The sequence below is a fragment of the Megascapheus bottae genome, chromosome 7, assembly GCF_031878675.1.
Source record: "Megascapheus bottae isolate mThoBot1 chromosome 7, mThoBot2.hap1, whole genome shotgun sequence".
NCBI classification, from domain to species: Eukaryota; Metazoa; Chordata; class Mammalia; order Rodentia; family Geomyidae; genus Megascapheus; species Megascapheus bottae.
Window position 1 is genome coordinate 8,953,467 of NC_143515.1, and position 14,559 is coordinate 8,968,025.

General features: G+C 40.1%; 1 protein-coding gene across 1 annotated transcript in view; it reads left to right on the top strand.

Annotated features, from left to right (window-relative positions):
• Bub1 (BUB1 mitotic checkpoint serine/threonine kinase) overlaps positions 1-13,850 on the top strand; it is a 36,210-nt gene extending 22,360 nt beyond the window's left edge. Inside the window, exons 16-25 of the mRNA XM_090336389.1 lie at positions 17-191; positions 1,620-1,707; positions 6,386-6,624; positions 7,776-7,919; positions 8,978-9,093; positions 9,869-10,030; positions 10,200-10,357; positions 10,452-10,623; positions 11,684-11,790; positions 13,552-13,850. Coding sequence (XP_090192515.1) covers positions 17-191; positions 1,620-1,707; positions 6,386-6,624; positions 7,776-7,919; positions 8,978-9,093; positions 9,869-10,030; positions 10,200-10,357; positions 10,452-10,623; positions 11,684-11,790; positions 13,552-13,747 — 1,557 coding nt within the window. The 3' untranslated portion in view covers positions 13,748-13,850. The remainder of the gene's footprint in view (positions 1-16; positions 192-1,619; positions 1,708-6,385; positions 6,625-7,775; positions 7,920-8,977; positions 9,094-9,868; positions 10,031-10,199; positions 10,358-10,451; positions 10,624-11,683; positions 11,791-13,551) is intronic.
• The last annotated feature ends 709 nt before the right edge of the window (positions 13,851-14,559 follow it).

A 14,559-nucleotide genomic window follows, 5' to 3' on the forward strand; every position in this document is an offset into this window, starting at 1 on the left:
TCATCCTCTGTTATAGGAAATGCCTCACACTGAAGAGTTTGTAGATGACTCAACTATCTGGAGTACTCGATGCAACAAAACCCTTGCACCCAGTCCTAAGAGCACCAGAGACTTCACACCTGCTGCCCAGCTTGTGTCTACACCATTCCACAAGCTTCCAACAGACTCAGAGCACATGCTAGAAGATAAAGGTGTGTATCACGCTGCTTTAATGCCTTTTATGAACTTCGGTTTATTTAATATTAATTTTTTTCCTTAAAGATTCTAAAGAAGTTTGAAAATTTTTTAAATGAAATGTAGGGCCGGGAGTTTGGCCTAGTGGTAGAGTACTTGCTTAGCATGCACGAAGACCCGGGTTCTAGTCCTCAGTACCACATACATAGAAAAAAAGCCAAAAGTTGTGCTGTGGCTCAAGTAGTAAAGCACTAGCCTTGAGGAAAAGCCCAAGGATAGTGCTTAGGCCCTGAGTTCAAGCCTTAGGACTGGCAAAAAAAAAAAGTGTAAAATTTGTTTTTTTTAAAACTTAGTAAATTGGTAAAGGGTGAAAAACTATCAAGCAAAATGTAGTGGCACATGCTTGTAATCCTAGCAGTCAGAAAACTATGGCAAGAAGACCATGAGTTAAAAGCTAGCCTATGCTATGTAGCAAGACCCTATCTCAAGAAATAAAGTGAAAGAAAAAAATTGTAGAAACATGTAAAGGCAAATAGATAAATACAAGTCAGACACACTTACATTTAGGACTAGGTTTATGTTTAATAGTAACAAAAAAGTTATTACCAATTAAATATTTCATGAATAAGAGCCAATTTTAGTTCTTGATACATGTCTATATTTTATTATTTTGGACATTTTCCCAAATATACTATATAGAGAAAATCAAATTTTTTAGTGATGTACTAAAAAGTACTAGAAAGTACTAAAACTTAGAGTTCTTAAGAGTTTTTATTTCTACCCCACCCCAGATATAACACCTCTACATGAAAAAAAAAATCTTTATACCTATGAAGTAAATTTTTTTTGTTTTTTTTTGTTTGTTTTTTTGTCAGTCGTGGGCTTGAGCTCAGGGCTTGAGCACTGTCCTTGGACTTTTCTTAAGGCCAGAGCTCTACCACTTGAGCCTCAGCACTACTTCCGGCTTTTTTCCATGTATGTGGTACCGGGGAATCAAACCTGGGTCTTTGTGCATATGCTAGGCAAGCACTTTACCACTAGGCCAAACTCCCGGCCCCTATGAAGTAAATTTTAAAATGTGTTATTGGGCCAGGAGTTTAGCCTAGTGGTAGAGTCCCTGCCTTGAATTTTTGGTATGCTTGGTAAACACTATCAGCTCAGTAATTTCTAGCAAATTTATAGGCAAAAATACGTTTTAAGAGTTTATTAACATTGATTTTACATCATATTTCAAATGACATGTTTAACAAACAAGTGGCAAAAATATTTTTTAAAAATTACTTTTTATATAGCACTTTTATCATAGAATACAATTTTGAAACTATTGTTATATGTGTAAGTCAGCATAAAAAAGGAATCCCAGACTTTGTTAACATATCAAATAGTATGTGTATACACACATGTGTGCATAATGTGTCTGTCTCTATTTTTTTTGTATATTCCAGAAAACATGATGACAACACAGAATACATGTGCAACTTTAAAGTCTCAGGAAGAAAATAGGGTAGAGCCGTTTAAGTACAGAAAATTTGGGTATAGTATAGTTCTGCCTTTTTCTCTGTTTCATTATAGCTTTACATTTTAAGATGTAATTGAACACCTAATCTGAAACCTCAAGGGCTCATGGAATTTTTCTTGACTGGTACCTTGTGAGAAGGTGTTGACTATGACAGTGACCCTAGTGAGGAGCCTGAGCACTGAGATATCGCAGGATAGTGAGCCAAGTAGCTGGGCTAACAGAATCCCTGTGAGAACATTTCATGCAACTGACTTCCACTCATTTCAAGATTAAAACTGTAAATCCTCTTACCAGACAAAGACCCTGTTAATGTAAAGATGGTTGCAGAAGTGTGCCAACACATAATAGCTCCTTTATACCCATTGTCATTGAGATAATCAGTAACTTTCTTTTATAAAATAGAGTGCTTAAGCCTCTTTCAGGATTGGTGCTAAGTATAATGCTTTGCCGAAGTAAACTTCCTCCACATTTGATAGAACGTTCCATGTAATCGATATTAAAAAATAGCTGCCATCTTAAGTATTCCAGACAAGGTGCTTTTCATGTACTGTGTCCTATAATTAATCCTTGCAATGCTAGAGATGTGGGAAATATTCTCTGTTATAGTCTAGCAAATCACTTCTCAGAGAAATCAATTCTTGATCAAAAGTCATAGGGCTCATGGTTTGTGGAACTGGAATTTGACTTCATATTTCTTTGACTTCAAAAACCTTGTTCTCTCCACCATATGCTACCTTCTGTTACCAAAAAGTGGGGGGGGGGGGGAACCACTGATACAATTTTCAGCTGATGCGCAAAATCAGTTTTGCATTAATTTTATTATCAGAATGTTGTTCTATGTGTTTTCTCCCCATATTTCCTTTGAAAGAATTGTGGCAACAGGAGCTAGCACAGCATGGTGTTTTGTACTGCTACTTGGAGTTTCTCTAAGTCCAGGCAAGCTTTTGATTCATAAGACCACTTTAAGTCATAGTTTAACCTAGAAGCCAGAAGCCAGTAACTTATAGCTATAATCCTAGCTACACAAGAGGCTGAGATGTGAGGATCAAAGTTGGAAGCCAGCCCAGGCAAGAAAGCCTTTGAAACCCTCATCCATTTAACCACCAAAAAGCCAGAAATAAAAGTGTGGCTCAAGTGGTGGAGCATTAGCCTTCAGCAAATAAGCTCAGGCTCTAAATTCAAGCCCCAGGACTGGCACCAAAGTGGGAGGGGGGGTGGAGATTAGCTTAAAAGAAATAGAACAAAAATTCAGCCAGAAGCATACTGCTAAGGAACTATAATCTTTGACACTTCCCTTTCCTTTGTGACAGTTAATCTGCAAGAGAATAAGACTTATAGTAACCAACTGCAGAAGCACTTCCACCTGAGAAGCCTTATCTCATTATTTCTTAATGATTGTTAATGCCTTAGATTTGGCTCTCTGAGTCTCCATAGGGTAGGCCCGTTATACATTCAAGCAACTGTGAGGCCATGGATTCCCCACACTTATTTGTAATTCTAATCTAGATAGAGTTTGCTGATGAGTGGGTGGGTGAGTGAGTGAATGAGGTACTGGAATTTGAACTCAGGTCCCCACACTTACTAAGCTGGCCTTCTACTACTGAATTATGCCTCTTGCCCTGTTTCCCCCCTGGTTGTTTTTAGGACAAGGTCTCATTTCCCACAGTCCACATACTTTAGGCTTTCTGTTACTTGCTGGGATTACAGGCATATGCCACTGCATCCATTTTCCACCATGGAAATTGAATCTTGTAGACTTTTCTGTCTGAACTGTTCTGATCCTGCCATCCCAATCTCAGGCTCCCACATAGCTGAAGATGACAGGTGTGTCCCTCTACACCCAGCTGTGAGTTGAGGTAGATTCTTGCAAACTTTTCTTTCCAAGCTGGCCTTAAACCACAATTCTCCAATTCCCGAGTTAGTAGGACTATAGACTGGAGCTACCAATACCTGGCTGTAAGGGTTATTTTTTTACAGACTGATAATTCTATCTTTTCAGGTTTTCAAAAGAAAAGGACTGAAAAGCTAACAAACTATTATTTGTGCACCAACAATAATTTGAACACTCCTATTAATGTGTAAGAGTTAAGGAGCCCTTTTTCATTGTGTATAAATACCCCTAATATATGTTTTTGTACAGCATTAGGAATATGTTCAGTGGCTAAGGACTAGAGGATTATTACATGCTAGTGTGCATTCATTGGATTAAATGGTAGATGGTTATTAAAATCCCCCGAAAGTAGTATAGAGTCAGATAGGTTCACATCACCAATGAGAAATCATGGTAATCCATGCTGATACCACAGAAGAACACTGAGCTGCTCTGATTGCCTTGTCAAACACCGGTCATTACAAAGTAGATATGAGAAAAATATCAAAAGCCTAGTTCTCCTGTCAAGGTCCTGGTCCCTTGTCAGGATTGTCACAGGAGAGGAAAGAGAAAAAAAGACAAGATAGCTAACTGCAGCATCATATCCAGAACTAGATCCTGGAAGAGAAGAGAAGGTGGACATCAGTGGAAGAACTGACAAAATCCAAATGACAGAGTTGAGTAAATAGCAAAGTCGCAAGTGTTAGCTTGTTAGTTTTCATACAAGTGCCTTCTAATAGGAGATGATAACATTACAGGAAATCAACAGGAATTTTTTATTTTCTGTATACAATTTACTTTAAAACTATTCCAAAATAAATGTAAAGAAAGTTTGGCCTTTGGGCCGGGAGTTTAGTCTAGTAGTAGAGTGCTTGCCTAGCATGCATGAAGACCTGGGTTCAATTCCTCGGTACCACGTACATAGAAAAAAAGCCGGAAATGTTGCTGAGGCTCAAGTGGTAGAGCTTCTAGTCTTGAGAAAGTCCAAGGATAGTGCTCAGGCCCTGAGCTCAAGCCCAGGACTGGCAAAAAAAAAAAAAAAAGAAAGAAAGAAAGAAAGAAAGTTTGGCCTCGTGGTAGAGTGCTTGCCTAACATGCACAAAGACCCGGGTTCAATTCCTCTGTGCCACATACATAGAAGAAAAAAAAAAACTGGAAGTGCTGCTGAGAGGCTCAAGTAGTAGAGCTCTAGCCTTGAAATTCCCAGGACAGTTGCTCAGGCCCCAAGCTCAGGCCCAAGACTGGAAAAAAAGAAAAAAATTCACAGTCTTGGGCTCTCCTAGCATAGATTTACAATAGAACAGAACCTAGATACATAAGGCCATCTAGAATGATGCTAAATGAAAGGACCTCCAGGATATAGAAACAAAAGCCATATAACGAGTGATAGTCATTAATGTACTATGTTATCTCTCATCTCTTTTGCTGTCCCTTGGTTATCTCATATTGTTACAGGATTTCACCTTGTTATCTGATATATTGGATATATGCGTATTTGGTTACTTGAAATCGGATAGGGAAGGGGGGAAAACAAGATGAGGGGTGGGAGGAGGGAAATGGGGACCAAGACATGAGAAAGGTTATCCCTGTATGTGAAGTACTGCACCTTCTATCTAATGAGTATAATGTAACCCTTCTATTAATTACAGTAAAAATATATGGAAAAAAGGAAATTCACAGTCAAGGAAGTGTGACAAGAAGTAAAAATAGCAACATATCAAATTATACATATAAATTTACTCATGTAAAAATATACATTTATATATTTGTGAGTGTGTGCATACTGATACAAGGACATCATGTGAGTAAGTGGATAGCCCATCGATTCTCTTCTCTATGATTCTCATTCTTCATAGTTCTGTTCTCCACACTGAACCATTGTTCCTAGAGGGAAAGCAAGATTAGTCCTGTGAACCTCTGGCCACAACATTTTCTTTAAAGACATCTGATGTAACATGTGGCTGATTTGTTAGCACTGAATTTACATCCAAAGAGACTGTGCATCATGCCCGAGTGAAGGTTAACTGCACAGTGCTTTACAGCCTTCCTGAACATGGGAGTATCAATTGCGCAGGTATCAACACTACCACAAATTGAAGATATTTTAATAGTGAAATCACCAACAAAAAACACAAGAATACAAAAACATGACCCTATACCACAAAAAAGATAGTATGAAAGTGAAGCAGTGAGGTAGAACTTTACCTTGTTTCCACTTGATGTTGAGAATGTATATGTTGATTGACTCAGATTTTTCATTGAGCTCTGCAAGTCTGAAAAATGAGAAATGCAAAATCACATGAGTGTTCATCTTGCAATTATAACGTTACCATGTAGGTGAATTCATAAATGTAAAATGGATGAACGAGGAACAACTTTGCATACATGCATTTCCATGCGCACACGTACGCATATGCCTGTTTATAGAAGTGTATTAAGATATTGTAGAATTACCGTTGATATTTTATTTTTCTCTCAATTTTATGTAAGAAAACATTCTTGAAATGAAGTTAGACCTGATTGTAGTAGCATTACTTAGATGCAGCTTGAGGAAAGTAACTCACTCCTCCCAAGTTTCTACTAACAAATACTCAGTGTGTCACCTCATTTGTTTTAGGACATTACATGTCTTTGATTTTATTTCTAATCATGTACTAATTTTGTGTGCTTGTCTGAAAATGATTTAATCAACTCAGCCTGTGAGGCAGTTTTGAAATAGCATTCCTAGAATGAAAAGGCAACAGTTTTATGAGATTTTCATGCGGTCAAATGAGATAGTTTCTAATCATCTCTCTTTTCTCTTATACTTGAAACATATCTAGTCTGATTCAAGACAAAAGTCCAGTACAAACATTCGGCCCGGACATGTCTTCAGCCTCTGTACATAACCCTAGCCAGCCTGCCATGGTTGATGTACTCACTCGTGAAGCAGTGGGGGTCCTTGAGCCTTGCAAACATACAGGCAGTGACCCTAACATCATGGAGCACATATCAGAGGCCAGCCCTGCACTTCAGCCACAATGGATACAGTCTAGTTCTCTTGGGAATGGCCATGCTGCAAGTATGCACCGATGTTCAATTGTAGTCATGCTGTAAAGACAGTAGCATGGGAAAAGATGTTCTGTGAAAGATTTCAGAATGAGGACTTGAGCATTGTTGAGTAGAACACATGCTCAGACTGAACTCAGGCCTGCATCCAGTGGTAGTACCTTGAAGGGCAAGGCAATCCCTTTTAATCCCCTTTTAATCTTAAACGATAACAAGATAACTCTTGTTAAAACAGGGAGGTGGAACTTAATACTATTTCCTCTGATTTTACAGAAAAGTCAACTGGGACTCAGAAGCAGCATTTACCTAAAAATAGCATTGCATTTGTGGCTGGAAACACAGACTGCAGATAGACTAGCCAGGTTCTAAATTGGGTTCTAATCCTAGATCTCCCACCCAAGTAGTCATGTGGCCTAGAGCAAAATGATTTCAGTTCTCCAGTCCCTCTTTCCTTTCTGTGAACAGAAGTAGTGCTAGTATCTACCTCACGGGGTCATTGTGAAAACCAAGTGAACAGTGGTTCATTAATAAATGTGAAGTGTTCGTAACAGTGTTCTGTACATGCTTATTACTAAGCAAATGGAAGGCCCCCTATTGGGTAAGAATTTCAGTATTTTCCTAACACTCAGAGAGAAGGCTTTGTCTTCTCTTCAGAAAATGTTTTTCTTTTGTGGACCCAAAGTGCATCATCTGATACATGCAAGTTGTGTTTAGGTAGCATAAATATTTTGTCAAGGCTGCAGTGTAGCGCAGCTGCTCCAGCCTAGCGTGTGAGAAGCCTTGGGTTTGATCCCTAGTAGCACATACACATGTATGTGGGTAAAGGTGGAAAAACAATTAAATACATGTATCTGAGCTCATTAGTGTCCCAATGTGCCTTTAGACACACAATTATCATCATTAAAGGTGTAATCTAGTACTTCCATTGATTGAGAAAGATGCAGCTGATTGATTCCCTTTGTCAACAAATGAATATTGGCTGAACTTGTAAATTTAAAATGGCAAAAACCACTGAGCTATCAGTTCTGACTTTTGAAAGTAGTTTGTTATTGAATTAATGCTCTAGTAAGGTCAAAACTTTTAAAAACTTAGTGTCTCAACTTGTTTTCTCTAAAATTTTGTTAGAAGAAATTCATGTACCTTTTTTGTTCCGCTTTCTCTTAGAGTTTACAGTTGAAAACCCATGGGACGATGGCTTGATTCTCAAGCTTTTATCTGGGCTTTCTAAACCAGTAAGTTCCTATCCAAATACTTTTGAACACCAGTATAAACTTCCAGCCATCAAGCCCAAGACTGAATTCCAATTGGGTAAGAATTAATATAAAGAATCTAACATTGAATTCTTATTTGTCTGTGCAGAATTGGTAACGTGTAGATGAGATGCTAAAAGGAATATATTTTGGAACACATGGGGAAGCTAATGAAATATTAAGAAATATTAATGTACTATGGATCTTTATTTGTGACAAGCCTGCCATAGTTATATAAAGAGTAACAGGTCAGGTTCTAGTGGTTTATAATACCTGTAAAGTACCATGGTTAGTTGAGCTGTGGCACAACTAACCATGAGGCCCAAAAAAAGCTCAAGGACAGTACACTGGCCCTGAGCTCAAGCCCCAGGACAGGCACAAAAAATAAAAAGTTAGCCATAAGGCAACTGAATATAAAATGCATAGAACTTTATTCTTTTTGGGGGGGGGGGTGTCATGGGGCTTGACCTCTGGGCCTGGATGCTATCCCTGAGCTCTTCAGCTCAAGGCTACCGCCCTCCCCTTGAGCCACAACCCCACTTACCATTTTCTAGTGATTAATTGGAGTTTCATAGCTTTGTAGTGCCAGAACTGGCTTTGCACTGCGAACTGGCTTTCCACTGTGATCCTCAGATCTCAGCCTTCTGAGTAGCTAGGATTACAGGCATGAACCATCTCACTTGGCTACAGCTTTGTTGTTTTTATTCTGTTGTCAAAATACATACATTGTCCCAAAACTTTGTTTATTAGCTCCCTACCAAAGATTTTTTGCATGTTCTTAACCTACATCTTAAAAGTCTTACAAAGCAGGAAGCAAGGGTACTCTTCTAAAATGTGCAAACCTTGATAAGAAGACGATGCATGCCCAGGGCCATGCAGCTCAGTGTCCTGAGCTGAGCCATCAAAGCTGCACTCACGCCTTTGTGCCACAGGTTTAAGAGGCCTCTTCAGTGCCAGGGCCTTTCTTTCCCTTTTTTAAGACATTTCCTAAGGGATTATACCTATTTTTATTCATTAGAACAGTTGAACACCAAGAAAAATTTAACGTATTTTTCATTGTGATAGAGTCATTAGTGATTTGAGCCTTTTTGTTCATTTTAATGCCTTTCTTCTAAGGTTCTTCACTGATCTACGTCAATTACCTTCTTGGAGAAGGAGCTTTTGCCCAGGTCTATGAAGCTACCCTTGGAGATGTGGATGAGGCTAAAAATAAACAGAAGTGTATTTTAAAGGTAAATGATATCAGAAGGGTATTACTTAACCAATATAGAAGTGAATTTCAGGAGCTGGGAATATGGCTTAGTGATAGAGGGCTTGTCTAGGATGCATGAAGACCTGGATTTGATTCCTCAGTACCAATTAAGCAGAAAAGGCTGGAAGTGGTGCTGTTGCTCAAGTGGTAGAGTGCTAGCCTTGAGCAAAAGAAGCTTGGGGGCCTTGCTCAGACCCAGGACTGGCAAAAAAAAAAAAAAAATGAATTTTACAGCAAAAGTGCTTTGCCTCTATTTTCCTTAAAACTGTGTTTTCATTGAGATCTGTAATGAACAAATACATAAGAACTAACCTTTGAAAACTCAGAATTGCCTTGCCACTACTATTATCATTGTAGTAAGCCCCGTGTTGCAAAACAGTTCATTGTTTGTTTGTTTTGGGGGTCGTGGGACTTGAACTTTGGGCCTGGGCACTATCCCTGAGCTCTTCAAGCTCAAGGCTACCTCCCCTACTCCTTGAGCCACAGCACCACTTCTGGTTTCCTGGTGGTTAATTGGAGATAAGAGTCTCACAGACTTTTTAGTGCCCAGGCTGGTTTTGAACCTCAATCCTCAGATCTCAGCCTCCTGAGTAGCTAGGATTACTGGAGTGAGCCACTGCGCCCAGCTAAAACAGTTTATAGTTTATCGTGGCTTTCTACTTCATGTGCTTTATTGGAATGTATGTTGCCTTCTTAGTGTCCTTTCCAGAATGTGAGATGAGATATGAATGTCATAGATCTGATTTCTATTGCAGGTCCAGAAGCCTGCCAACCCCTGGGAATTCTACATTGGGACCCAGCTAATTGAGAGACTAAAGCCAACCATGGAACACACGTTTATCAAGTTCTATTCTGCCCACTTATTCCAGAATGGCAGCATATTAGTAGGCGACCTTTACAGCTGTGGTACATTATTAGTAAGTGTTTCATTTTCATGACATGGTCATGAGTTTGAAGTGCATGGCTGCTTTGTGCCTTGCACCTCTCTTTTGTGATTGGAACTTTTGGGGGACCAGAGGCAAAGCCCTTTTGACTTGAAATTTCATTTCTACATTCAACTCAGGATGTCATTTGCATTGTTTCTAGAATGCCATTAACCTCTATAAAAATACCCCTGAAAAAGTGATGCCCCAGGCTCTCGTCATCTCTTTCGCTGTCAAAATGCTCCACATGATTGAACAAGTTCACAGCTGTGAGATCATTCATGGAGATGTTAAGCCAGACAATTTCATCCTGGGAAACAGGCAAGTGTGCTATAACAGGCCTCCTCCACACTTCTCTAGCCACCTTTTGCCATTGGTGCTCATGTATCTTGGCCCTTATTTTAATTTTATCTAGATTTTTGGAACAGGATGACGATGATGATTTAGCTGCTGGCTTGGCACTTATTGACCTGGGTCAGAGTATAGATATGAGACTTTTTCCAAAAGGAACTACATTTACAGCCAAGTGTGAAACCTCTGGTTTTCAGTGTACAGAAATGCTCAGTAACAAGCCATGGAACTACCAGGTATGTGAGTAGTAAAACAAAAGCTTTGAGAACATGTTCCTCTGTGTCTCTCATCAGATATTTTCAGAATGAATTTGGGGTTCTACTTAGTTTAAACTGGTCTTAAGGAGACCAGATGAAGGAAAAGTCAAACTTATGGCTGACAGAACTACTCGTGAACAATACACCTTTCTCAAGTCTGTCATCAGAGAAAGGAAACAGATGCACTCTCAGAATCCAGCTTGATTGTAGATGAGAGCAGCTTGGTTTCCTTTTTGGCCAGGATTAACAGCCTACTAATTGAAGGCAGAATTGATCCAATGGTACCTACATCTTGTGTTCTCACAGGCAGGAAGGCTCACCTGACTATCATAGATGTCCTCCACCAAAAGACTGCTAGAAATGGATCGCTGGTATCCTAATGCAATGCTTCACAGTTCCCATCAGTGTTAGCCATCAAGTGAAGAGAATACAAACTAGGACAAATGACAAGTTAGAAGCTAGGTTAACAGATCTGCTACTCAGTTTCCAGAGCGTTAGAAATCTACTATGGCTTTTCAGGAGTCATAGTTAAAAGGGGCCAGGATGAGAGTCTGGTTTCTACTCTATTACTGACAGTGAGGCCTCCGGCTGCACACAGGCTAATCTAGCATCTATTCAGGCTTGGAGGGGGACAGACTTAGACCACGTTGGAGAGTTACAATTACAAACACATTTATAACCAGAGGCCCTGGAAACTCAGAAAGTAACCATCAGAATCCAGGGGAGGGAGTTGGGACTCCCAAGCTGAGGGATTAGACTGTTGTATTTGCCACATGAAACTGAGTAAAGGACTTGAGAAGAACACTAGGTCAAGAAGTACAGAGGTGTCTAAGGGGCTTCACTGGGAGGCAAGAGTGTTGTTCTCCCATGGAATCTTCAGGCAGGATCTAATCAGGCAATAAGGCATCTGAGTAACTTTCAGAGAATTCTTTAAAGTCCCCCCATGATTATATAACTTGGCACCCATATTAAAGTTACATCTTTATAGGCTCATGTGCTAATTACTATTGAGTGACAGGCACCTATGTTTTCTCCACAGATTGATTACTTTGGAGTGGCTGCAACAGTATACTGCATGCTCTTTGGCACTTACATGAGAGTGAAAAATGTAGGAGGTGTCTGGAAGCCTGATGGTCTTTTTAGAAGGTGAGGAATGGCATTAAGGTGACAATGAAGAGAATAAACATAGCAGAATGGTGGGTTCTAGGAGGAAAGGTAGCACCTGTGTCTTAGGTAGTATGCTGACATTAGACAGTAAAAGAGCACATGGTGCCACCACTCCTGTTTCCCCACATGTAAAAGTGGAACAGCCAAGGGCTGGGGCTAGAGCTCAGTTATCATGCAAAAGGCCCTGGGTTCCATCCACAGCACCACATAGGAAGGGCCAGAGGGATGGCCAGTGCTGCATGGCATCACTGAATTGCCAGCTGCCTGGTGGATGGTGCGGACTCCAGAGTTTCTCTGTGGGAGGGAGGGCTCCCCTAATGTCAGTGGGCCTCAGGGTTTTCTCACGTGTTTTCTTGTCTCAGTAAATGGGAATAATGCAGATCCTTCCTCAAATGTTTTTTATGAGAAGTAGAGGAAATGATGGGGATGCTTTGAAAATTATATAGTAGGAAGAAACCGCTTTCATTTATAGGACATTTGTGAGTGTTTGTAGCTAAAGTCCTTGTGTGACTTTAGTTCTCGAAGTTTGGTCTGATCTACAAAATTGCACGAAGGCTAATGATCTGTCTGGAGTTCATCCTCTCTGTGTGGGTGGCTCTCCAGAGTAGCACCTTGTAAATGCCCTACTGGTGCATGTTGGGTCTATGTGAGTTTCTAACTTCTTTGAGCTATAAAAACTTCTAAAGAAAAGTGCACTCATACAGCTGCTTGGAAGTTTACATGTTGGTACTCCTTTAAAAAAAGAAAACAAAAACAAAAAATTAGATTCTCCTCACTCTCTACCATCTTCCAAAACTGAAGAAGAAAAAGAAGTTGGTGATAATTTTATGAAATATCATATGCCTTACATAGATAGGATTCAATCTCTGTAGAAAGACTAAAACTACTTATGTTTAATCCTACATAATGAGTCATCAAGTAGAGCATTCATTCTTCCTGCATTCTTTCTCTTGCTCATATGGGAGGACCAGATGGTTGTGCAGAAGTCTCTGGCACCAGTGAAGGGAAAGCCTCCGCTCCACAGGCCCAGTGACCAGACTCTGGAGTCCAGTATCAGTGTGCTTCTTTTTCCCCAGAGGCTTCTCCCCAAGGCCTGAAGCTTTGCAGTGGCTGGAACTCAAAAGCCTGATCCCTCTCAGGGTAGTACAGCCTATCTGCTATCTGCCTGATCCTGGCCCACAGATAAGCTCTCACCACTTACATTATCACATGCTGACTCTTCTGTGCTATTCACAGCAAGCCAAAGGCTTTTCAGCCATGTTTTTCAAACAAGATGTGTGTGGAAATTTGGTTAGATCTTACATTTTTCTTGTTTATGATCCATTCAGTGCTTCCATCTTTGGATTACTGGGAACTCAGGGTATTGTGCTTGCCAGGCAGGCACTCTCTCTTATCATCCCCAGCCCCCTTTTTGCCTTAGGTATTTTTGAGATTGGTCTCACTTGATAGCTTTGAGTCTTCGACTTGGGCTTCCCCATGTCATTGCTGGGAATGACAGAGGCAGGCCATTGGTTGACATAGAGTCGCATAAACTTACTTCATTATGTCTGGTCCATCCTCAAGCACCACCCCTCAATCTCTGCTCCCAAGTAACTAAGATTATAGGTTGAGAACTGTACCATTCTCTATTTAAGTGAGAATTGCCCTCTTAACCATCCAAGCCCACAGGAGTCAGATATATGAGCATGTTGTGTGTTTGAAGGCTGTGTTTTATCCACTGTTGATGCTTTGTCTTTCTAGGCTTCCTCATCTGGAGATGTGGGAGGAGTTTTTCCACACCATGTTGAATGTACCAGACTGTGACCATCTCCCATCTTTGGATTTGTTAAGGCAGAAACTGATGAACCTGTTCCAACAGCACTATTCAAACAAGATCCGGACCCTGCGCAACAGGCTAATTGTGCTGCTCTTGGAATATAAGCGTTTGAGAAAGTGAAATGCAGAGGTGGAGACCCTCCGGAAGTGACTTTGTAAATACCGACCTCTCGCTTCAAACCTGATTATATTTTCACATTGATTATTTATGTGTTTTTTACAAATAAAATAGAGAAAATAAAATAGATCATGTGACTTACTTGTAACAAATGCGCCAACAAAATAGACACAGTGGGAGATTCCTGCAAGACAGCTGAATGATGGCTCTGTTCCAGTCATGTAGGCATTCATGACAGTGCATGTGAGCCTTCCCAAGAAAACACGTTACAAACACTAACCTTTTTAAGTCAAAATTGGGCCAACATGACTTTGTCCCTTCCAAACTTAAGGGTTTTTGTCCATGTAAAAATACACAAAACTTAAGACAAAGTTAAGATTTTATGTTTGTGTAAAAGGATATAGCTTAAGACAAAGTTAAGGTTTTATGTCTGTGTAAAAAAATAGTATTGGGGTTTTAAATTCAGGGCCTTCATATTGCTATACAGGTACACTGCTGCTTTTGTTGACTTTAAAGCTGGAAGGGCCCTTCAGCTGCACAGGCCTTTCTGAAAACATCTGAAGCCATCCATAACCCAGGAGTGTAAGGGGAATAACTTCCTTCTACAGTGTTCTCAGCCACCATGACCCACTTTTGTGAATCTCCAAAAACATTCTGTGTCTAGTTCCATATGTTGTTTTTTTACACAACTCATGAGTTATGGAAAGCGTAACTGCACCACCACCCTCCCAGTGTCAGCTTCCTGAGTGGCCAGGTTTGATGCCAGGTTTGAGCCACTAGCTGGCTACATTTAATTGAGATATATCTTTTTAATT